The sequence below is a fragment of the Lissotriton vulgaris genome, chromosome 5, assembly GCF_964263255.1.
Source record: "Lissotriton vulgaris chromosome 5, aLisVul1.2, whole genome shotgun sequence".
NCBI classification, from domain to species: domain Eukaryota; kingdom Metazoa; phylum Chordata; class Amphibia; order Caudata; family Salamandridae; genus Lissotriton; species Lissotriton vulgaris.
In genome coordinates, this window is record NC_141693.1 from 1,222,096,535 (window position 1) to 1,222,120,258 (window position 23,724).

The following is a 23,724-nucleotide window of genomic DNA, read 5'->3' on the forward strand; positions in this document are numbered from 1 at the left end:
TAAATATATATTCACACACACAGTGGTGCATCTAAAGCCCAATTTTGGGGGGTGGGGGGCTGATAAACATTTGGGAAAGGGAGCTAATTCTTTCAGCAATAGGAAGAGTGGAGATGCAGGGGCTCTAAGAAGGTGTGAAAAAAACAACAAAGCGTAGTTAACAAGTAAATGGTCTTTTAAAGATCTGTGAAGTAATCAGGTGCTGCGGCAATAAGACGGACACCAGACCAGCCAGCCCGAGAAGCTGTCTCAGCCCGGGCTGACACACACAACGGGGGTGAAGCCCTTTGAACCCTATGAGGGTTGCGCGCCTGCACACAGATAAATACACAGTCCTTCCCCCCAAGTGTGATGAGACCCAGGATCCGAATGCTAATGAGTCTGGCTTGGGGTGATGGGACACTGATTAGCCCCTCATTAAATCCTGATGTGCAGCCTGAGAAGGGTGAGGCAACCCAAGCGGTTTTCACCCCTCCCTACACCTCGGCCAATCGTCCTTTGAAATGGGGAGTCCCACAGGGCTCCTCGCTCAGCCCCCTCCTATTTAATGCTTACTTTTCCCCACTAGCTTAGATTATTGCCCAATCAGGTATAAAATCCACCTCTGATGCTGATGATATTCAGCTACTGTTTGCCTACAATAATCCTAATCAGTCTACTTTTGACCTATTAAAGAAATGCCTCAACAACATCGCTAGCTGGATGGCGATAATTTCCTTCGGCTTAATGCCGGAAAAACTGAGGTCCTCTTCTTTCACCAATCCTCCCCCCTTGAATCCAATCTCTGGTGGCCCCACGAATTAAGCACACCCCCATACCCAAAGAGTCAGTAAAGAATCTTGGAGTCAGATGGGATACTAATCTCTCATTCGACAAACAAATCCAAACGGTATCGGCCGCCTGCTTTTCGAAAATCAGAATGATTAAAAAGTTTATTAACTTTTTACCCAATAACACCAGAAGAACTATCATTCAGGCATTGATCACGTCCCATTTGGACTATGCCAATGGCCTCTATATTGGACTCCCCTCTGGCCTATGCCATCGCCTTCAGATGGTCCAAAATGCTGCAGTCCGCCTGGTCTGTGGCATTTCCCTGCGTGATCACATTTCTCTTTACAGACGTCGCCTCCATTGGCTCCCGATTAAACAAAGAGCAGAATTCAAGGCCTTGATTTAGACCCACCGAGCTGTAAGGGGCAAGGGTTCTGCATATCTTTCCTCCTCCCTTCGCCCCTACATGAACACCAGACTCCTCCGCTCCAGCTCAAAAAATGTTCTTGTCATCCCTAAATTTAAAAAGGTAGGTTCAGGTGGTAGAGCGTTTCAAGTAGGTGCCACCACTCTCTGGAACAACCTTCCCCTACCCATCCGACTCATTCAAGAACTACCATTCCGAAAAGCTGTAAAATCATTCCTATTCTGTTAAACCCCGTTAAGAACTTGCAACACTATACTCACACACAACGAGCGCCGGGACACCCCGTTGGGGTAGCCGTGTGCTATATAAGATACACTAAATAAAAATAAAACAACACAGAAGGTGGCTTTTTCAACAGCTCAGCTTATGTTCCTGTGATAAAGTGGGCTCTCAAATGACCCTTTCAAAATCCGGTACATTTCTTTGTTGTAGAAAAAAATGTAGGGGTGCCAGTACAGTCCGTGAAAAACAGGGACTGCCCGTACATGTCCAGGACGCCTTGTCACCCTAATACAAGAAAGAATAGATTTACTAGTCCTAACTCCACATTTACATACCTTGAAGATATATACTGTATGGGTACAGATATGTGCAGTAGAGTATAGAAAGAGTAAACGTATCTCTCAATGTTTTAGATTCCATATTCTCTGCCATACATTATTCTGGTTTCGTTATTCAAGTGCACATTGATGTTAAAGAGAAGTAGGGTCTGTCCCTGGAAAGGACAAACACCAGACGGACAAACTGACACAAGCAAAGCATTCAGAAAAGAAGCAAGCAAACGAGAGATAATAAAGCCAACGAACGGCAGTAAGTAATGGGCGAGCTGTAAGCCTGACTGTAGATGACAAAGACACCCTTCTCTAACCAAGTCTTCCGATGTTACGTGGGAACAGACACGTCAGTTGCGTCATGCAGCGAGTTCTGGTGATTAGTGTCTGAGCCTCGTGTGTGCGCAGTACGTGTTCAAGTGAACCGCAGTTCTGAATGTTTTGGCGTTAAAAGTTGCCTGTGTGGGTTTAGCTGATGCTGTTGTTCCATTTCGCCGAATCTTCGCCTACCGGTCATACAGCTGTGTAATCGTTCAAACAGCCGCAGTGTGTAGAGAATGTCCGAGAATCTTTCAGATAAGGTGAGTGAGGCCATGTTCTGGAACGGGTTCCCTGGACATGGTTTAGAGCCATTGATCGCATGAATGTTTTTTCTTATTTACTGGTATATTTCATTTTTGGTTACTGTCCCTACAAGTGTTTTTGTTATACTGCTCTAGTTAATAAAACGTATATGTTTTGTGCATTATGTGGTGTGCAGTTGATAGGCTGGATACAGTATCGTTATAATGAAAGTGTTTTGTCTGATGTTTCCTTCTCTTCTACAGACTACTCAACTCTCTTTAAATGTCATACTACTGGCACTGAGTTCACAAAATGGTAGTACATTTAATTACGCCATTCTTCCACAGTTGACATGGCGTAGTGAACTCAGCAGAACCTCAGCCACTTTGAGTTTTGTCTTGTAGGCTTTCTTCCCCCTCTTTAGAGTAGTCAGACTTCTTGTGATCATCCTATTTCTTTACCTCCTTGCACGTATGTCACTATCTGTTGGTCTCCTCCACTGACCAGTCCGCAATCGACTGTAATTTCTTCCATCCCTCCCATCATCAACTTTGAACTGGTTGCATGGCCCTGTTCAGTGAGTGGCCTTGCGAGAAGGGCCCACATGGGCAGCACAAAGATGAGATAACATGATAGGATAGGTGTACAGTGAATAGATAATTTATTGCATCGGACACTAGGACACAGAGGGGAGGGGGGAATAACATTTGTATAGGTAAAAATGATTGTAACAATTTAAATCAAAGACAATATATGTCAACAGAAATTATATTGTATAGTGTTATCAATGATAATGTGTTTGTGAAAATACCAATAAAAAGTGTCTTAAAAAAAAGAGTGGCTGTAACCTCCAAGTGCCATTGAAAAGAGTGGCTGTAACCTCCAAGTGCCCTTGAAACAACAGGGAGTTTGCAATATAGGACAAGCTAGGGGAGTAGTCAAATATGTTGTAGTAGAAAAAGTGCAATGTGGGAAATGATTCAACTGGAAAAATGAAACAATTAAATTGGCTCATTCACATTTGGCCTTCATTGAAATCTGTGTCCTATGGATCTATTGAATTTGCATGTAGAATTAATAGTTAATTTGAATAAGATGAACAAGGTAACCCTTAGGTGTCTAAGAAAGGGGGAGGGGGATTTGCGCCCATAGAATATCAGGTGAATAAAATCTTCAATGTCTCTCAAGGAAGAAAATGAAAGGGATTATCTTAAAAACTTATATGAAATTTGTATTTAGAATTATGATAAAAAAGTGCTCATCCTGCAGATACACTAATAATTTTGAGCATGTGGTTTTCCCAGTAAATTGAATACAATGATACAATTATTAGTCGTTTCTGCCCAGGGAAGACATTCCCAAAGAAAAAGCCGGGGGCCTTTGTGAAATGAAACATTTGAATTAAGTCTCCCTTTTTCCTAATCATCGCTCTGATGACAAACGTGTAGGACAGTAACATAAATATTCCAGATTGATCAAGAGCTTCTGATGGATCTAGGGTTGTAGCTCCCATTCCACAAAGTGGTGACCAAGTCATTAACTAGATTGCCTTTTATAAGAAGATAGCTGTTTTCTTTGGATGGTGCCTTTTAACAGAAGATAGCAGTTTCCTTGGGACGGTCACTCTCCTGGAATTGTAAGGCATCTCTCTGAAGGCATTTGAATTGGTTTCTAACCATTTGGTAATACGTTATGGAATACTAATTTCCAGGAAAAGAAGACCTGTGAACAGATATAATTTAAAAAAGCAGCACATTTGCAGAAAAAAATAGAATTTTGAAAAGAAGCAAGACTCAACATTAATGCTAGAATTTCAAAGGAATTGCACGTTTCCTGTAGGGCTAATGCAGAAGAAAATCCACTAGCAAATTCAAATGATTGATATCACACAATTGCATAATTTTACCTTTTGATAAGTCAACATACTTGTCCGTTCTAAAAAATAATTTCAGTAGATTTGGTTTGCTATTGAGAAGTTCAGATACATGGTAAAATTCCTACAAAAACCTTTCTGACCCAACACAAAACTGTGCTGATAGAGAAACAAATTTGAAGAATTGCCAGAGTTAAAGAATGCACAAGATGCCTAGTTTCCTCCAATCTGTGCCCAAACATGACACTAAAGGTCTGCACATATAGAACCAGTTCTATGTAGCAATACTGATGTCTGCTTATAACTTAAATGAATGATTTGAGCCATTATTAATTAGTTAATGGTTAGACCTGAAGAATGGAGTCTGGTTGAAATATTTAAGGTGCTTTAAAAAGTTAAAAACAAAACAAAACCAGAGTCCCCTCTGCATTGGAAGGAATGAAAACATTGTGGCTGAGCAACTCAAGTATACAGCCTAGCAAAACAATGGGACTGTTGCACTGAAGTAATGGCAATCTAGAGGGAAAGTCTGACAAATATGACAGGGGAATTGTCGCAATTGCATGATGAGGAGCCCTGCAGAAAGCACTGAAAACAAATGACCAATTCTGGTGATATCAGGAGGAACCTTCATTTATCTCACTAGGTGAAATGTTGTTTTCGTCATTCGAGGCAAGTGCCACAATGGAAAAAGAGGTAAGAGATGAAAAAGAAACAAAGACATATCACAATCGCATTTGTATGAGAAAGAATGCTCACATGAAAGGCAGAAGCTACCATTAAGATAGTAGCCGATATATTAGACATTTATTTCACCATTTGTGTAGGATAGTAGCTAGTATATTAAAGCTATATGCAACGATGTTGGTGCAAGTCACCGAAAAGCGAACCCAGGGCTCTTAAACCTAGGCAACTTTTTGAAATCTACACTGGAATGCTTAAGATGGAAATTGACTCTTGCTAGAAGACCCTATTTATGTCAGTTGGATGAACAGGAGCCCTGTAGACTTTATAAAGCGTGAGATGTTGGACCCCTGTAATTGAAAGTCAAAAAAGAAGGTGCAAAGCTTTGGGAAGGAAGGGAACAGTAGTGGTTAAACCCATTATCTTAATGTACCACATGAGTCTTACCAGCCTGAGTGTAATCTTTGATTTCTGGAGTCTTTATCATTTCACAAAAAATAAGATTCTAGGTTACTCTTTGTTTTGAGGGCAACATCACACCACTAAGGCCCTAAATTCTGTAGATGCTGATCCAGGTGTGGAACAGTGTGTATGTGCCTGAGAGGCATGCCGAACCAAACCACTTTCACAATGGTTCAGTGCTTGATTTTGAAGAAAATTGTTGGCAGTGGAGTGTTTTGAAATCTTTTTCTTCAGGAGTACTGGTTTATCACCATTGCTTGCATATCTGAATTACCTGACATATTCACCTGTAAAGATAAAATAATTTACTGTGGAACTTCCAAAATTCTATTTACTATGATTGCTGTCCAATAAAAAACACGAGGCATTGTATTGTTCTGATTGTGCCTGGGTTCCAATTACAAATCTAACATTAGGTTTATACCTGAGGCAGCATATTAATGCAGTAGAAGTAAACAATTCAAATTAGAACAACAGTTGCATTGGTAAATACAGCATGAATTAATGGATTACCTTTATTGTTCAGTTAATTAAAATGTACACTTTTATCAAGAAAATCACAAATGTAGAACATCATCAAATTAAATCGATCATTTACGTGTTTCTGTACTGGCTTCCATCCTTTGTTATAAAACGGTTTTGACGCAGATTGGCACTTTAACCAGGACCCTCTTAAAAGCATGAATCTACATGCTAACATTTCTAAATCAGGTACTCAGTTAAACCAAAATTTAAAAAAAGGTATTTAAAAGGAATCTACAATTTAAGTGTCACATGGTAACATTGTTATTGTGAGTACTCTAAGAAGACCAGATGGTGCCTTGGTCTAGTTTCAAAATTAAACATATATGGCCACAAGAAAGAGTCAGCAGACTTACAATATAATAGCCTTGATAGATATGAAAAAGATACTCTTAAAAAAGTACTTAGTGCTTTGCTTATTTTCCAGGTATTAAAACTTCCAATCTTGACCTGTGCAAATATTCTGAGTAGACGTGCTTTATGCGTTTAAGATTGAAAGATGTGAACAATATAATTCATTCATGATTGAACCTCTGTTTCAAACTTAGTGGAGACAAGACAGTATGCTTAGACTAATTTTAAAATTCGTCACTCTGGTCATACTGGAAACAGCAGTCTAACAATCAAATAACTATGGGGGTCAATATGATGGCGGGCGGACCTGAGTCTGTCCTCTATGGTGGTGGTGGCCACCTGTATGGCGGCAGTCCCGCACGTAGAATCACGATGCGACCGCCACTGTGGCAGTCGCATCTTGCATCTTTACCATTGTGGCGGGTGCTGCTGGCTGCAGCACCCGCCGCAATGTTAAAAATGTATGTAGTGTGTTTCCTTGCACTATGTGCCAGGCACCAGGCGGTGCCTGCCACTTAGTGCATGGAAATGTAGGGGCGTACCATGGGTACCCCCACCCCACCCCCCTACCCCCAGTGCACCATCACCTCCCCCCAACACAAGGGGTTTCTGCAACGGGCCTCCGAATGCAATCTCCGCCAGCCTTTCAATTGCGTGTTTACCAACCACAGAAAGGCTGGCTGCGGCCAGCATCGTAATTTTGCGGACAGTGCTTGCTAGGCACGCCACGATTTTAGGCATGCTGACCGCTCCGCCTGGCAATCGGTACGATTGCCTGTGGCGGAAGTATGGCGGGTGGTATTTGCGTCCGCCGTGGTCGGAAAGCGATTCCCCCACCATCCTAATGTGGCAGGGGGGAATTGCTTTCAGGTGGCAGAGGGCCCGCCACTACACTGCTGGCGGTGGCGGGCCTTCTGCCATCGTAATGAACCCCTATGTTATTGCAAAATACACAAGGAAAACTGGATTTCAGATCATTGTGCTTAAACCACGAAAATAAAAACTGCAAAGGTTAAAACATATTTGTTATCCTCGTGTGCTTGACCCAGGAAAATAATACTTAGTTGTTTACTTTAGATCTGCCTGGAATGAAAATAACTGGTCGTAAGGAGTCACCATAGCTAATTTTAATGTAGCCAAAGGGAGCGCCTTTAAAACTCTGTCTTTGCTCATTTTTAATCTGCAGCGCGCATAAATTTAAGGAATTTCCTGCAGAACATCGCTGCATCTCCTATGAGACAGGCTATGACCGCTTGCCAACCAGTACGTATGCTGTTTCTAATAAAGTACTGTCTCAGCAACCCTTTCTGTTCCGCCATAGCTGGGCAGATACAAACAATATTGCCGATATCTTCCTTTGGATAGTTACAAATGCGACATAAGATCTCAGCAGTTGATCTCCTCCAAACAGGGGAATTGAAACCTATTTCACAATTACCTAATCGATGTCTCGGCAGCTTGAGCTTAGAGTTTAGATCAAGCAAGCCCCCTTACTATGTTCGAGATTTGAGGAGTTCATATAAACCTGTTATCATCCATGCATGAAATCTTACGGACAGCACAGCTTTGTCCTTAAGGGATTAGATCTTTTTCCTGGATGAATGTGTAACTCTGTTAAACGCTGGTTGTAAAAGGGTTAAAGCCCAGAGATCCTCAGCCTTAAAAGTGGTTAATGCCAGGTTTAGATAATCATATGCCAAAATGTTTCTAGGTTCACTTATGATTTTACACACAATAGAACTTAAGGTAGGTCTTGAATCGTTTTTTAGCCTATCATAACATTTCAAATAAGCACCCAAGATGCTTATACTCTGTCTCCTGAGACCGAACTCAAGGCGAATTTGAGCAGAAGAGGCCTGGCAAGGACGATCAAACAAGCATCGACTTATTCCTGCTATGGCATTATCAATTGGTTTAAATCAGTCAAAATGATACATTGTTATTCATGGAAACATTGGTACGGCCATATATTCGACCTGAGGAAAGATGGTGATACAGCTGACTAGGAAGCTTATTATCTGTGTGTGCTACTTGAGTCTGGCTCACTGAACTGCACTCAGGAGAGCCTCCATTTCTTTGTTACTTATTATCGTCAATGTCCTTCCATCTAGTGCTTTTTGATGACTAGGGATGCTATTCAGACACCTCGCTAAATTAGTACTTAAGGCTAAAAACTCTTGAAAAAGAAACTTGGTCGACACTAAAACTTTATCAGCCCGTGCAACGCATCCACTGTGATGATATTATCTTAGGCTCTAAAAACTGGCAATAGCCGCCGTCGTACAGACTTGGTCTAACATGGGCATCACATCAGTGGGGCAGGGGCTGTTCGACAAATGTGTTCTACACACATTTGCTGGCATCTGCCAGATGTTCTACGTTCTAAGGGGTCAGTTCCCAATGAAGGGCTCTGTTGGTAGGGTGATTCGCCAAACATGTAACCTCAATAAATACTTGGAGTCTTACACATGCACTTTTCATCTTGACTTGAACGACAAAATCAGTTATATTGCTTCACTGTATCATATGAGGTGTGAGCAAAGCAACTAAAAACGAGTTCTATGACGCAGAGTGGGATTTGGCATCAATGTGCAACACATGCCTTACTCGGAACGCCAAACATAGGCTCATATGAAGCATGTTACACTGTACCTACCTGAGTCCACAGTAGGCTGTGCACCAGCCCATGGTGCACCATTGAGAGAGCTGAATTCCCCCATATGGTCTGGACATGCCCAAATATTTAGATATATTGGAAAGAAGTCACAGATGTGGTGGCTGCCACTACTATGTCTAGTATATGCAGATCAGACTCTTATTTACCAGGATTAATGACAAGACTGGAGTGCAGTTTCACAGCCCAACCACTTCTTTTGGCCCCAAGTCCGATAGCGATGTTGCAAAAATCTCAACAGGCCCTTTCCATATGCACGAAGAGCTGAACTGTGAAATTGGTCTGAAGCTGAGAACAGAGTTCTGATTGAAATATATAGAAAAAATAAGGAAACTCAGCCATTTGAGAGTGGTAAACTAGCCCAAAGGAATGTAAATTTCACCAGGGTAGAGAAGATAGTTGCACGTTTTAAGTTCTATATACCCAGTTCAATATTTAGTTTCTTATGCACAACTGGCCCAGGGGAGATTTAGATAAAACAAGGGACTGGGGCTATGGCAGCTGAACTACGTAGATGCTACGGCAAGTAATAGTCGTTACTCATATGTCATGCTCAGCTGCCTACAAAGTGACTTGTTAAACGTACCACAATATTGGCGTGCAACTGCATGTCCCTATAGAACGACTTCCCAACATGCATAAGAGGCTGTTATTGGGACCGACGTGGGCCTGAAACAACAGTTAAGATGCTGTATGAGATTTGTTATACAAAGTGTTGTTTTATAATGTAAGATGTATATGTAAACATTGCGCGACGGAAAGTGCCACTGCTGGCTTTGGAAATCGAATCCATATCCATATCCATATTCCATCTATACTACTATTATAAAGCGAGAACTGGGAACCTTTGAGGCGGGTAAACTCCAGAAGTACACCATCAATAATAACACCCAATACAGCGTTGGAAAGGGGAGGCCCAGGAGATGGACATAGGCTATACATTTCTACAACATATACATTACGAAGGGCAAACAACATTCTAGATAAAGTAGTTCCTTGTAGGCATTGTTCAGTGGGCGGTAACATTGCCAGAGGGGCATGTCCCAAAATACATCACACTTCACTCGGTTACAGGAAACACAGCCCCTTCTAGCACTCAAGCACACACAAAACACAGCCCATTCAAGCACTCAAACACACACAAAACACAGCTTCAGCAAGCACACACAAGCACACACAAAACACAGCGACTTCAGCAAGAAAGGTGTAAGTGGACACATAAACACCTTTTGAAAATATCGACTTCTGTAGCATTACAGTGGTGACATAAACAGCGTTTTTGACATGTGTGGAACTAAACATGTCTGTGCAATGGGCTCAATACTCACTGACTACGCCATACATTCATCAGGGTTCGGAGCATAAACAAAGGGGCGCGGCTTCGGGAGGACAACAGACGCGGTAACACAAGTCACAGCCCACTTCACAAGGCGGTCACTGTTGAGCAAGCCTTGCACAAGCATCCAATGGCGCAACATGAACGAACGCAAACACTGTTGGCCGCGCCTTCCACCCAAACAACCAATCACGCAACTTAACATTAAAATACCACAGCAATTGAAACGAGAAATATGCTAAACCTTCAACCATTGCTGCAACACGCACGTGATTAATACAAAAACAAAAAAAGGAATGATTCATGCATTCGGTCTCGGACCATTATTGCTGTCAGAGGCACTAACGCGGTGAACAAACAGAGAACTACATTTAATGCGCTACAATAAACACACTTTGAAAAAGACATTGTCAGAGGGCACGGAAACAAGAACAAGGCTCATTCAAGAAGCCTTGAGGCTGCTTTCAGTCCTCGTGGCAGGGGAAAAAAAACAGGGCGATTTAAACAAACCTCGAGCCCGCTTTCCCAAAAATTAAACACACGTCTAACGTTGATGCAGGGGCCTGCACAGGGGCCGGGCAGGGAAAAAAATACAAGGACAAATCAACAAGCCTAATTTACATTGCAGGGGCCAATTCCACAAGCCTCACTTACATTGCACAACGAGGCATAAAGTACGCTAATTTATGGCACTTTCTACATGTATAACGTTGTTGCAGGGGCCAGGAAAAATCTGTGCTCAGAGCCCTAGCGCTAATTGCTAAACAAACGTTGTTTCAGGGGCCAGGAAAAAGCTGTGCTCAGAGCCCTCGCTCTAATTGCTAAACAAACAACAACAGACAGATTACAAATATCTCCTCAACATCACAGGTTGAATAGGGGGGCTGGCACTCAAAGGAAAACAATCACATTTAAATAACACTCCTTACACTTGAAAAAAGAGACGCACCACATTACACGTTAGCACAGGGGCCACACAGGACAACTAAAACAGAAGGAATTCATTTAAGTCTCATTTACATTGACAAAAGAGGCATGCTGTATACAAATTGACGCAAAATTACGCAACTTCATGCTTGGTGGCTGACACTCAAAGGAAAACATGCACATTTAAATAACACTCCTTATACTTCAAAAAAGAGACGCACTACATTACTAATTAACACAGGGGGCGGACAGGAAAACAAGGACGCACTACATTACACGTGAGCACAGGGGCCACACAGGACAACAAAAACAGAAGGAATTCAATAAGCCTAATTTACATTGACAAAAGAGGCATGCTGTATACTATGTGACGCAAAATTTCACACATTCATGCTTGGGGCCTGGTACTCAAAGGAAAACATGCACATTTAAATAACACTCCTTATACTTACAAAAACACACACACTACATTACACGTTACCACAGGGGCCGGACAGGAAAACAAAAAGAGGAGTAATACAATAAGCCTCATTTAAATTGAAAAAAGAGCCATGATATATACTAATTGACGGCGCTTTACCCTACTTGATGGTACTTTGGTCTGTGGAAAATATAAACAACTTACCCATGCTCACAAACAGTCCTAGGAATCTATCTATCTATACTACTATAATAAAGGAAGAACTTTCAGCCTTTGAGGCGGGTAAACTCGGGAACCACAGCGCCAATCCACACACCCGATACACCGTTGGAATCGCCATAGGCTATATAAATGTTAAAAAAAACGTTATTTAAAAAATGTACAGTAAAAAAAAAAAGTAGTCCCTCTGAAGTAGCTCCGGCCGCGACATGCGTGCTCAAGTCAGGAGCGCGGGGAGGAGCGGCGTCCAGGAGCGCCGCGAGGAGCGGCGGACATGGCGCGGGGGAGGAGCGGTGACGTGAGGAGCAGCGGACAGGCCAGCGGCGGTGCGAGCAGCGGACAGGCTGGAGGAGCGGTGGCTGAGGTAAGGGAGCGGCGGACATGGCGCGGGGGAGGAGCGGTGACGTGAAGAGCAGCGGACAGGCCAGCGGCGGTGCGAGCAGCGGACAGGCAGGAGGAGCGGCGGCTGAGGTAAGGGGACCCATGTCGGGGCAGGCGGGGGTCGGGGCAGGCGGGGGACGGGCCTGGCGGGGGCCCGGGCTGCTGGACAATGTCGGGGCGGGCGGGGGTCGGGGAAACCTGTTGCTCCCGGACAAGGTCGGGACGGGCTGCTAGTACTAATATAATAAAGAGAGAGCCCAAACCTTTGAGGCGGGTAATCTCAGGAACCACAGCACCAATCACAACACCCAATACAGCGTTGGAAAGGGCAGTTGCAGCAGAAAGACATAGGCTATGCAGATGCCCACCATATACATTTAAAAGGTAAAAGAACCGTGCCAGCAAAGTAGTCCCTTGTGGGCGTGTCTGCGTTGTGCTGTGGGCGTGTGCTGGGGCCGTGACAAACGCTGGGGGCGTGTGGTACGTTCCGCCCTTCATGCCACGTCTCATATTGTGTGCCAATACCCCTGCACCCCATAATCATAACCCACCCTTACTCCTTAAAATACCCCAACACCCTTAAACACTAACCCATCTTAACCCTATAAATATACCCTGTACCCCAAAACACAAACCTATCCCTAAACCCTAAATATACCCCTGTACTCCAAAACCCAAACCTAGCCCTGAACCCTATAAATACCCCTGTACCTCAAAACCCAAACCTACCCCTGAACCCTAAAAATACCACTGTACCCCAAAACCCAAACCTAGCCCTGAACCCTAAAAATACCACTGTACCCCAAAACCCAAACCTACCCCTGAACCCTAAAATACCCCTGTACCCCAAAACCCAAACCTACCCCTGAACCCTTAAAATACCCCTGTACCCCAAAATCCAAACCTACCCATGAACCCTAAAAATACCCTTGTACCCCAAACCCAAACTTAGTCCTGAACCCTAAAAATAACCCTGTACCCTAAAAATAACCCTGTACCCCAAAAACCAAACCTACCCCTGAACCCTAAAATACCCCTGTACCCCAAAACCCAAACCTAGCCCTGAACCCTAAAAATACCCATGTACCCCAAAACCCAAACCTAGCCCTGAACCCTTAAAATACCCCTGTACCCCAAAACCCAAACCTACCCTGAACCCTAAAAATACCCCTGTACCCCAAAACCCATACCTATCCCTAAACTCTAAAACTACCCCTGTACCCCATAACCCAAAACTATACCTGAACCCTTAAAATACCCAAACACCCCAAAACATATACCTCAGTACCCCAAAACATATACCCCTATACCCATACTTACCTTATCCAAACATTAAAAAACACATGTTTTTACCATTCATGCATTTACAACGAATTTCGTTGTAAATGTATGCGTGGTAAAAGCATATAAAATGTAATGCCATGCGTTATAATGGCATTGTGGAGTCATGGTACTTTCGTAATGAAAGTATGCGGAGTGATGGTATGCGGAAAGAAAGTTGAGGAATAATGGGTGTTTACCCTCCCCCGGTAAATACATTGGTGGCACGGCGGCCCACATCTCCAGCAACATACTCCTATTTTTTCACCACCCATTTGAAAAATCCACAGGTCCCTCTCATTGATGGCCAGCACCGACATACACTTTTAGACACAACTCCCGCCACAAGTTCTAGAATTGCGAACTTTAGAGCTGGGGAGCTACGTTCCAATCTTGCTCAACATCCTGTGATTCTAGGCAAATCGATTTATCTCCCCGTGCCTACCACAAATGAATGTGTTCTTCTGTAATGTAAATTGTGCTCATGCCATGTTGTCGAGTTCGCTCTATATAATGTGGCAAGGAAAAATAAAGTAGGGAAACTCGAGTTCACACACTACCGAATGCGCACTCTTAAGTGCATCAGCAGTGCACAGTGAATCAGAGAATTTCACAGGCCTGTCACAGATAAGAAATGCTATCAAAACGAAATCCTACAAAACAATATACTACTGGCTGGCAGCAATTCATTCCCGGACAACGTCGGGACGGGCTGCTAGTAAACATATAAAACAACTGACAAAATCACAGATTTATGGCAAAAACTATGCCTAATGCTATCTAGAAGAGATATTGTTCCAGATATGGTATTTGAGTTGTGATGATCTGAATAATGCAACATCTACTTTCTTTAAAATTAGAGTGTATCCTATTGAAATAGCTCGCTCGGCTTTACTGAACCAAAATAGTAAGGGGGGGTGATATCAGAGATGGGCCTTTTTACTGGTGCACTCAGAAATTTGCCAGGAGGCGACAGGAGCAAAGAGCAAACTGAAGGTACTTTTTTCGAGGGTGGCAGACGCTAAAAGAAAGTGCAAACATGCAAATAAAGGGAGATTGGGATGTCTTGTGGCTGCTGTTAAGAGCCATATTGTGTTGAAATATATACTCATATCCCACTCCTAACTGACCATGAACGGCAAAGTACTACCTCTTCAAAAGTCACAAACAGTGCATGTTGTATGCTCAGTGTCGGGTAAAGATGCACAATTTAAATGTGCTTACGGTTGTTTTAAAATATATATTTGGTTGTTTTAAAAATATATGTATTTGGTTGTTTTAAAATATATATTTCTTACTTTTAAGTCTTTTCTAAACTTAATTATCCCTTTGTTTTTGAAAGAGGTACATGTGAACCACATTTATGTATGCATGTGGGTGTCTGTGTATGCGCCCATGCACAACCAGAGACAAGGAGGGCACAGTAGTCATTGATGGGTAGGTTTAGGGGACTCAGGGACCCATACAGTAAATACAACGTCGTTTCCCTCCTGTATCTGAGGACTTTAAGTGGACCTTGTACAGATCTGACAGCAGTTATGATCATTAGATTCACCATAAATAACCTTTCCAGTTGACTAAAGTGCTTTGGAATGAGGTTTGCAAGAAAGAATAGTCTGCTTTATTGTGTGTTTTTATGAAGTAAAGTGCATTGTGTGAGGTTAAGTTACAAAGACAACACCATTATACTTGTAATAGGCACGTTTTCATATATGTCATTGAAAGGAGTTGTTCACTAAGCGTTCCCAATTTTTATGTTCGTGGAACAGGTTGCATACTTCGATGCGTCTTCCTGTTTCTCTGAAGAGGAATGGGCACTTTTGCAGGAATGGCAGAAGAAACTTTGCCAGAACATGATGAAGGAAATTGACCAAGCTTTGATGTCTCTAGGTAAAGTTCCATCACCTTTTAAGCTGTTGTGTGATGCATGAGACGTGGTATTTGATTTTATTGTGTCCCAGGATAATTTAATGCCTGTCCTACCACAAAGAATTGCAAGATCCTGATAAACTTATGTTCCAGTGTTAAGAATATATGCCAACGTACAGGTCGATATAGCAGCCATAGGTATTAGAGCACAATAGGGAAACGAGGTGGTAAGAAATGTGTGTAAGTAGTGAACGTGGGAACTACTATCATGGATATATTTATCAATATGGGCAAGTGGTGGAGTCGGGTACAGTTGAGTTCTGTAAGAATACCAGCCCCTGAAGACCAATTGGAGAGAAGAAACACATTGCAAAAAACACAGATTGGCTAAATTCATTGTTCTGGTTTAGGGCCTGGACTGTTATGCTCAGGTACTACCTTCAGATGTCAGATACAACCTCATAAACGTAAATGATGAAATCATATGCCACGCATTGCCATCTTGTACCATGTAAGGTCTTCTAAGCCCAAGTGGTACCTTAAGATGCCTAGCAACAGCCACTATATTCTCATATACAGAACTCTTTACCAACTCCAGTTCATATTGCTACTCAAGCCTTTGTAACCACAGCGATCTGGTATACAACCTTTACAACAAATCTTTTACCACGCACTACCATTACAACGCAGCTTTTACAACGCAGACCATTACCACGCATTGCTCTGGGGGGCGCTCCTGGATAGGGAATAAGTTTAATTTACTATCCAACACCTTCCCTAGTGTCCACGGGGACTGGAGTTGGAATAGTAAATTAAACTATTTCACTATCCAGCACCCCAAAGCGCTATGCGTTGTAATGGTATGCGTTGTAAAAACTGCATTGTAAATGCATGCGTGGTAAAAGTATGCGTGGTAACGTCATACGTCCCAGCGATCTATGCCCAGTTATAGGTATATGGTCCATGGTAATACAATTTTAATACCACCTGCGGTCTCGTGCCCAGTTGTGCCATCATGTGCCTAGGGAGGCTTCATGTAATCAACAGTGCCTTCTAACCCCTATTTCCCTACTCCACATCAAGGACGGCTTTCATGTGCTGAGGGGGTACGGTAAAGAAAGGAGTCCTCTTGGTTGGATATTTAGCACTCCTTCTGAGTAAGAGCAGTCTTGTTGGCATACTACACTTCTAACTTGAACCTGAAGGCACTGTGCAGACAGTTGCCTCCTCACGGAGAGCACTCCTCTTCACCTATTTCCATTGTGTGGATCCAGACTTCTGGGGTTCATATCTCTCTTTTTATGGCTGATGTCAAGTGCGCAGGATTGCAGGGAAGAATAATTATATTTAGGAAGCTGGTAGAAGGGGTAACGGAAAGATGGAATTTGAGGAATGCACATAATGCTTCACAGAAGATGTACTAAAACACCATCGAAACTCCCGCTATCCCTGTTTTACTAACGGCAAATGGTATCCTCATGTCTGGTATCATGTTCACACCTCAGCCCCTCTTTGTTTACCTTCAGATTAAAGAATACATGCTTGTAACAATGCATACATTTTCTCTGGGGATTATTTCCATAAATGCTGGTCACTATGAAGCAAAGTAGCATTGTTCTGGGGGCCAACAGGTGCATTAAGTTGACCTTCTGATTGCTACATTTAGGGCATCCAGATTTTTCAGTGTTGCCCCCTTCTGTCAGATTATTTTGGTGTAAAGTGAAGTTGATAACATATATAAATGATGAAGGTGTTCATTGGTTGACCGTTAGACCTGTGTTATGAATTTAAGGGAAGTAGCTATATTTGAAGGACAGATAGGAGGACCAAGGTCTCTTTTCCACTTGTTGTAATCTGCCAAATCCTCTAGGGTTACATAATTAATTATAATAGATTTAGGGCGTTGAAAGATTTATAATGCCTATTGTTCTTCAGTGTTAGCAGCTCTATTGACAACTGTCACAGGGAAAAAGTGTACTTGTAGAAATTGAACGATTCTTTTTAGGCGCATTAATAGAAGAATGGAGGTCAAGAAGGCTTACAAAGCAATCCAAAACTGATCATGTGTTTCAGTGTTAATAATATTTTGTGCCTCACACTTCAGAATGTGATGTTTTATAAAATCTGAGAAGGTCTTATTGTCCCAGTTATTCTTTTGCCTTGAAATATCTATAGAGTTATGCTCTTTACAAAAATGTAACCCAAGTAGATAGCACAACTAGAGTCCTCTTCAACCTTCGTGTTCTGTACAATTTGGAAACACTTAACATATGTAGCATATTTTCAGAAATACAGCGTTCAAGAAAAATAAGCTGCAAAAATGCAGCTCATAAAACAGTATCACCTTGTTATTCATAATTGCCGCAAATTTGCTGCCTATAGAAACTGAACAAAAAGTCTGTAACTATATAATCTCAAACTTCATCTCAAAGAGGTTAGCTACAGCCATTTTAATGCTCTTCATGGTTTCTTCTTACCTCGATAAAGAACATGATTTTAGAGTAGGTTACAAAACGTTCTTTATAAAAGGCATGGGATTGAGCATGATTAATAGGAAAGAATATGTACTTTACCTGTGTTAATATGATGTAGGAGATGTAGGAATTAGTTTTTTAGGTCTCGCCTAGTGATGCAGCGCCATGCGCTGTCGCCTAGGCGAGGTCTATTGTTGCTGACTTGCTTTGCAATGCAGGACAGGATAGGTGCACGTGCTTGAAAAACATCAGCTGTGAACACGTACCCCAGGCGTTAGCTGAAGTGGCAGGACAGGACATGTGCACTGCTTGTGCACATGGCCCCCGGACAGGCCATGAGCACGGTTACAGCATCTCTTTCAGACAGCCAATATGCACCCACAGCGTCTCTTCTCTTCTCTGGCGAACCCAGCACTTTTGCGCGCTCCCCCACGCTTTCACTTTCGCGCGTGAGGCTCGCCCCTCTTCTGTTAAGGCGTGTAAGGCGTGTCATCCGTGCGAGTGCTCAGCACGCCTGCTGCCTCCTCAACACAGCCTGCTCCTGTGCCTGGCTTGGGTCGCTGTGAACCATCCTGGCGTGCCCAGCTGCCGAGCCCCGTGAAGGAGGAGGCTGACCTGCTTTTGGAGAGGCTCACGCCATCACAGTAAGTGCTGCTATTTGTGTCATTATGTGGCGGGACAGTTACTTACCATCCGGCATCTGTGCTGGAGGGGGGGAGCCGAGGCTGCTAATCCTCGCAGAGGTAGGGGTGCTCATGAGGCGCTCATAGTCTAATGTGGATAGCGCTGTTCTCATGGCAGCTGGTGAACAGCGAAGCTAGTTGGAAGGGAGGCGTGCAATACTATTATAAAGCCACTGAGACACTTTAAATGTATCTATAGGTTTAATAAATGCCAAAGGTTTCCATCTTTGTAAATGTACATTCGTACAATAGCGTTTACCGAGCATCTGAAGTAAAGAACTGCCTGAAGGACGTCACTTTAAAAGCAAACATCTGAGCTGGAGTCAAGTGTTGCCAACAGCCACCACTGAGTCCACGTATATATTTTTTTGCATCAATGTGCTCTGATTTAGGCAGAGATGGGAAATTGCACACTCTAGATATACTCATTTGTCCCAAGATTACCCAGTGCGGCAAAAGAGAGACAGATAGGTTCTGTTTCTATGTGTAACAATTTAGCATATATCCGCAGACGCTGCAATGAGAAAATACCCTCTTAATCTTTGATACCCCTGAGTGCCACCACACAGTCACATTGGCAAGCATCTCACTTGTCCTCTTAGGTGATGCACTTTAAAACCCAACAAGGGGGGCTCACAAAGAATGTGGCGGGAATCATAGAGTTTGAAACACGTCTGTCTTAGGCTCAAAGTAACCACGCTGTGTTGGAGTGTATTTTCAGAGGCATTTTGACAAAGGTGATTTTTGGAAACCTTTCTAGTGAAGAAAGAACATACTGTGTGAGTGGCTGTATACTGCGCATGACAGAAAGCACACTATAAATTCTTCTAATGAAAGTACAATATAATGTTTTTTAGGTCTGGCCTAGCGATGCAGCGCTTGCGCTGCTCTTTTTTTAAATTGGTGGTGGGAAGGGTGGGGCAACACAGAGGGAGGGGAAGTATGTTTCGGAGGGGGCAACACGGGGTGGGAAAAAGCAGCCAACGCTGGCCGCATTATAGCACACTTTTTATTTAATGTGGAGCAGAAGGCAATACTGGGAAGGAGTTAACTGACAATGGAGGATGAGGGGACAACAAGGACGAGAGGTGGAAGAACATGGACGAGGGAGGGAAAAATGCAGAGGGGAGAGGGAGGAATACAAAAATGGGACAAGTACAAGAGGGAGCCAGCTGAAAAAGACGTAGTCTGCTGGAGTGTTTAATCATAAATTAAAAAAAAACAGTATGGAAAAACAAGCAGTGACATAACACAAGTAATGTGTCCGTGCTCGAAGGGAGGGACAAACTCACCAAGAGAAAGGAAACCTACAGCAACTGACCAATAACAAGCATTTGCAATGCAAGAGGTCTCACTTTTTTTTACATTTTAACCGATTGGTATTGTAAATGACAACGCTTTTTGTTACTACAGATTATTAAACACATAAATAAAAGGCATTGTCATTTACAATGTCAATAACTCAAAATCTCGCAAATGCGCGACCTATTGCATTGCAAATGCTTGTTCTTATTTGAAGCAGTCTATCGGGTTGCCCTGAAAACGGACTAATAGTTTAACTGTGGCAGTACAACAGTTTTGAAAGTATATGTTATGCTAAATAAGTCACAATGTACTCTGAATAAGATGAGTGAAGGAGGAAAGACCAGGCCTTAAGAGTTGTGTGTTTTTGACAAGTATGGAAAATCCGTATAGTGAGTGATATTGCTGAGCTAATTTGATGGTATTTGGAGATATAATACTGGTTATCTGTAAAAAGGTCAATATCATCAGCAGATACTGCCAAGCAGTTAATGATGCCTTTGTAGTGCCAAGCAGAAATTCTGATCTATAATACTGGTTATCTGTAAAAAGGTCCATATCATCAGCAGATGCTGCCAAGCAGTAAATGATGCCTTTGTAGTGCCAAGGAGAAAGTCTGGCATTCGATAAGAGCATAGTTTAAAAAGGCTCCAAGTCCAGAAAGTATTGATGATAATGGTCATCCCTGCATTGCACCAGATTCACTTGTGAACCTACCAAAACAGATAGATTTGCAAATGATTTGTACTGTATAGTAATCGTGTTAATAAATCTTTACAAGAAGCTCATCTTTATCACAGGAAATACCACCAAACTCCAAAGGCCTTCTCAGCTTCCAGAAGCGTTGTTGCCAGTTGAGCTGCCATGTGCTCAACAATATCCGGTGGTGTGTCATTTGCTGACCTAGTATGAACTCATGTTGGTCTTTCAATATGAGATGAAAGTAGTAGAAGTATATTGTTCACCAGTAGGTTTTCAGTAGATTTTGCTATTGGAGATCAGAACTGATCTAGGGTGATAATGTGCTCCATCATTTGGTCACTGTTCTATTATAGAAAGATGGATATGTTTGAATAGGATCAGTACTCAGGAATGTGTCCCACCCCTAGAAACAAGGGTATGTGTTCTGCATTGAACACTTTATACAGTTCTTACTTGATCCCGGCCTTACTAGTCACCTTGTTATTTGAAACATTATTGATGACAGATTTAACCCTGTTTACAGTAAGAGGAAATTGACTAGCGAGTATGCCTCATAAAGACACACGCAGTATATGTTGTCCATCTATAAAACAACAATTTAGGACACTGCACCAGAGCACACATTCAAAATGGAAAAACATCACTTTGGTGTATTTGATACAATTAAATGGTTCCATGTGTGTAGTAATCCTTATTATAAAATGTATATAGGATTGTATTTCCAGATACGCCAAATTTGACAAATATTACTGAATGGCCAGGAACGCAATAACAGGTTTTATTTAAACTATTTTCTACACTTATTTAACTGTTATTGAAAGAATTCCAAAAAGGGTGACCCTCAAAAACCATGAAAGAAATCGAAAGAGGGGTTCATGACTTACCTGAATGCTATTGAAGGTGGTGAAATGGCAGTAGATAGATGTAAGATCATTGTATTGCATTGTCTGGCTTTTGAGGAACAAGATGTGTTTCGAAGTTCGGAAGTCTACCACGGATTGTATGTCATTTAGGGAAAGGTGACCTGAATGATATTAATGAGTCATTGTTGAGGATGAAAAATGTTTTAAACCCAACAAAAGCATAACTTTGGAAAGATATAGTTTCTACACCAGAACCCAGTCATCTGAGGAGTTCCTGAGTAGTTTGAGACTCTTATGGATATCATTTTATTTCAAATGAAATGATTAGAGATCAAATAATTGTCAACAAAAGAAGTAGGAAAATTCCGGATCAGTTATGAATAATTGGTGATCCGTTGTTGCAAGGTGCAATCACTACAGCCAAAGCAGTTGAACAATCAGAAATATGTATGAAAACGGTGAGTGAAGAAAGAAATAAGCAAAATGTGGAAGCAGGCAGTGTTCTAAACAAAGAAAGGAATTATAGTAGGGTAAAGAAAACTGAAAAAAACTATGTGTTACGACAGTGAGATCTACAAACGTGACTTCCTACAAAGGTTGTCCAGCCATTGGGGAGGACTGCAAAATATGGGTAAAATTGTACATTTTGGGAGACTAAAAGAAAGTTGTAAAAGGCCCAAAGGTGATGGAGGCCAGTGTATGGAGTTGTAGTGAGGATACAAATGGTAAAAGTGAAGAGATTCTTGGATTTGAAAGGGAACACGGTTGTCTGTTAGCTGTAACGGAGATGAGAAAAGCATAATGGAGGAAAGAAGAAATCAACGAAATATTACGTCAATATTTGCAGAAGAAAGCTTATTCTGATGGTGGGTTTTGGCTCACAATAGACAATTATAACTAAGGAAAACATTATGCGATCAGCTCAGAAGATTTAGAGTAATCAGATATAAATCCAGAAGCTTTTGAGGAGAGTGTTAAAATTGATGTTTAAAGACAGAAATGCAAGCGTAAAATTATATGTGGCATTAATGGAAATTGATGGATTGTGTTGGAGGGACCAATATGAGTTGGTCTGGAGCCAAAGAGGAAGTTCAAGTGTTATTGTGAGAGAGTCTGAAAACAAAACATTACTAAGTTAATTTATGTTCTTCGATTCTCACTTCTTTGTCTGTTGTAGTGCATATGTGTGAGCATTTTCTCATCTAGATTCGTCAAAGTGCTCCTCTGTGCATTTAATTGTCTATTCCTGCATGTGTGCATCTCTTTCTGTAGACCAATCTGTTTGACTTTGTATGCAATTTCATCTGTGGGCCTTTCAGTACTACTGTACATACTGGTTCCACTAGCATTTCCCCTTCCTTTATTGGGTTTTGCCTCCTTTGTATTGATAATTTTAGCTGTCCATTCCCCCCACATTGATTCTTCTCTCGTTTCTGAAGATCACATATGTATTTGTATTGTAGTGGAATTCAAACAGTATGGAAAATGTGGATGATCACTAATGTCACTTATCTTTTAATGTCAGGCTCGGTGATTACCACTATGGTCTTTTCATTAAGAGCTAAGGAAAAGCAAAAGATGCTCATTACAGACAGCCAGGAGTCGGAAAGAAGACACTCTGTTAATACTTCTCCAAGTAAGTGAAACATCTATTAAGTCTGATATGATTGAAACGCTTAAAATGATCTTCCCAAATACATACATTTACCAGCTGACCACATGTCATCAAGGAAACCATTTTCCAGATTTGGGCTATACTTTAGAAACCTATTGCATTCAGGGAGTTGTGTTACTGAGAACAGCTATATGAGCAAGCACTGGCAAAGCCAATAGGTCTTATCTATGCAAGAGCTATTGGCTTACCAATGTGTTTCAGTCATGTTGTACACCAGCGTGGCTGCTGTTCAGCATGGTAAAAGTTAATAGCATAGAGAAGAGTGGGGTGGAGTGTCATAGAGTAGAACGGCAAAGAATGGAGTCGTTTCGTAGAGAGGAGTGGCATAGAGTGTTGTGTATTGGAATGGCATACAGTGGAGTGACATAGCGTGGCGTAGGGTGGAGTGGCGTAGAGTATCTTAAGGGCAAAACATATGTGACTGAAGGTTACTGGTTTGCACACTTTTTGTCTCTATATTCTACTCCAGGACCATGAAGTGTAAGACTTCCACACATCATTGCATAGTGGTGAATTGACTGTTTTCCTTAAATTACATTTTACAGACAAGTAATGGGCAAAAGAGGGGAAAGGCCCCCTGGTCTTCATAGGATACCAGCTGACCTGTATAGATCTGATCCCATTCTCAGATACAAGACTATTTTAAATAGGGATCTCCTAACTCTGA

The 23,724-nt window shown here is 42.0% G+C and overlaps 1 protein-coding gene across 3 annotated transcripts in view; it reads left to right on the forward strand.

Moving 5' to 3' along the window:
• Positions 1 to 2,150: 2,150 nt before the first annotated feature.
• LOC147712342 (uncharacterized) overlaps positions 2,151 to 23,724 on the forward strand; it is a 144,040-nt gene continuing 122,466 nt past the window's right edge. The window contains exons 1-3 of one of the 3 annotated variants that reach the window (XM_086923035.1): positions 2,151 to 2,333; positions 15,259 to 15,379; positions 22,908 to 23,018. In XM_086923035.1, the coding sequence (XP_086779161.1) occupies positions 2,310 to 2,333; positions 15,259 to 15,379; positions 22,908 to 23,018 (256 nt within the window). In that variant the 5' untranslated portion in view covers positions 2,151 to 2,309. The remainder of the gene's footprint in view (positions 2,334 to 15,258; positions 15,380 to 22,907; positions 23,019 to 23,724) is intronic. The other 2 variants (XM_086923034.1, XM_086923036.1) reach the window with 2 other exon arrangements.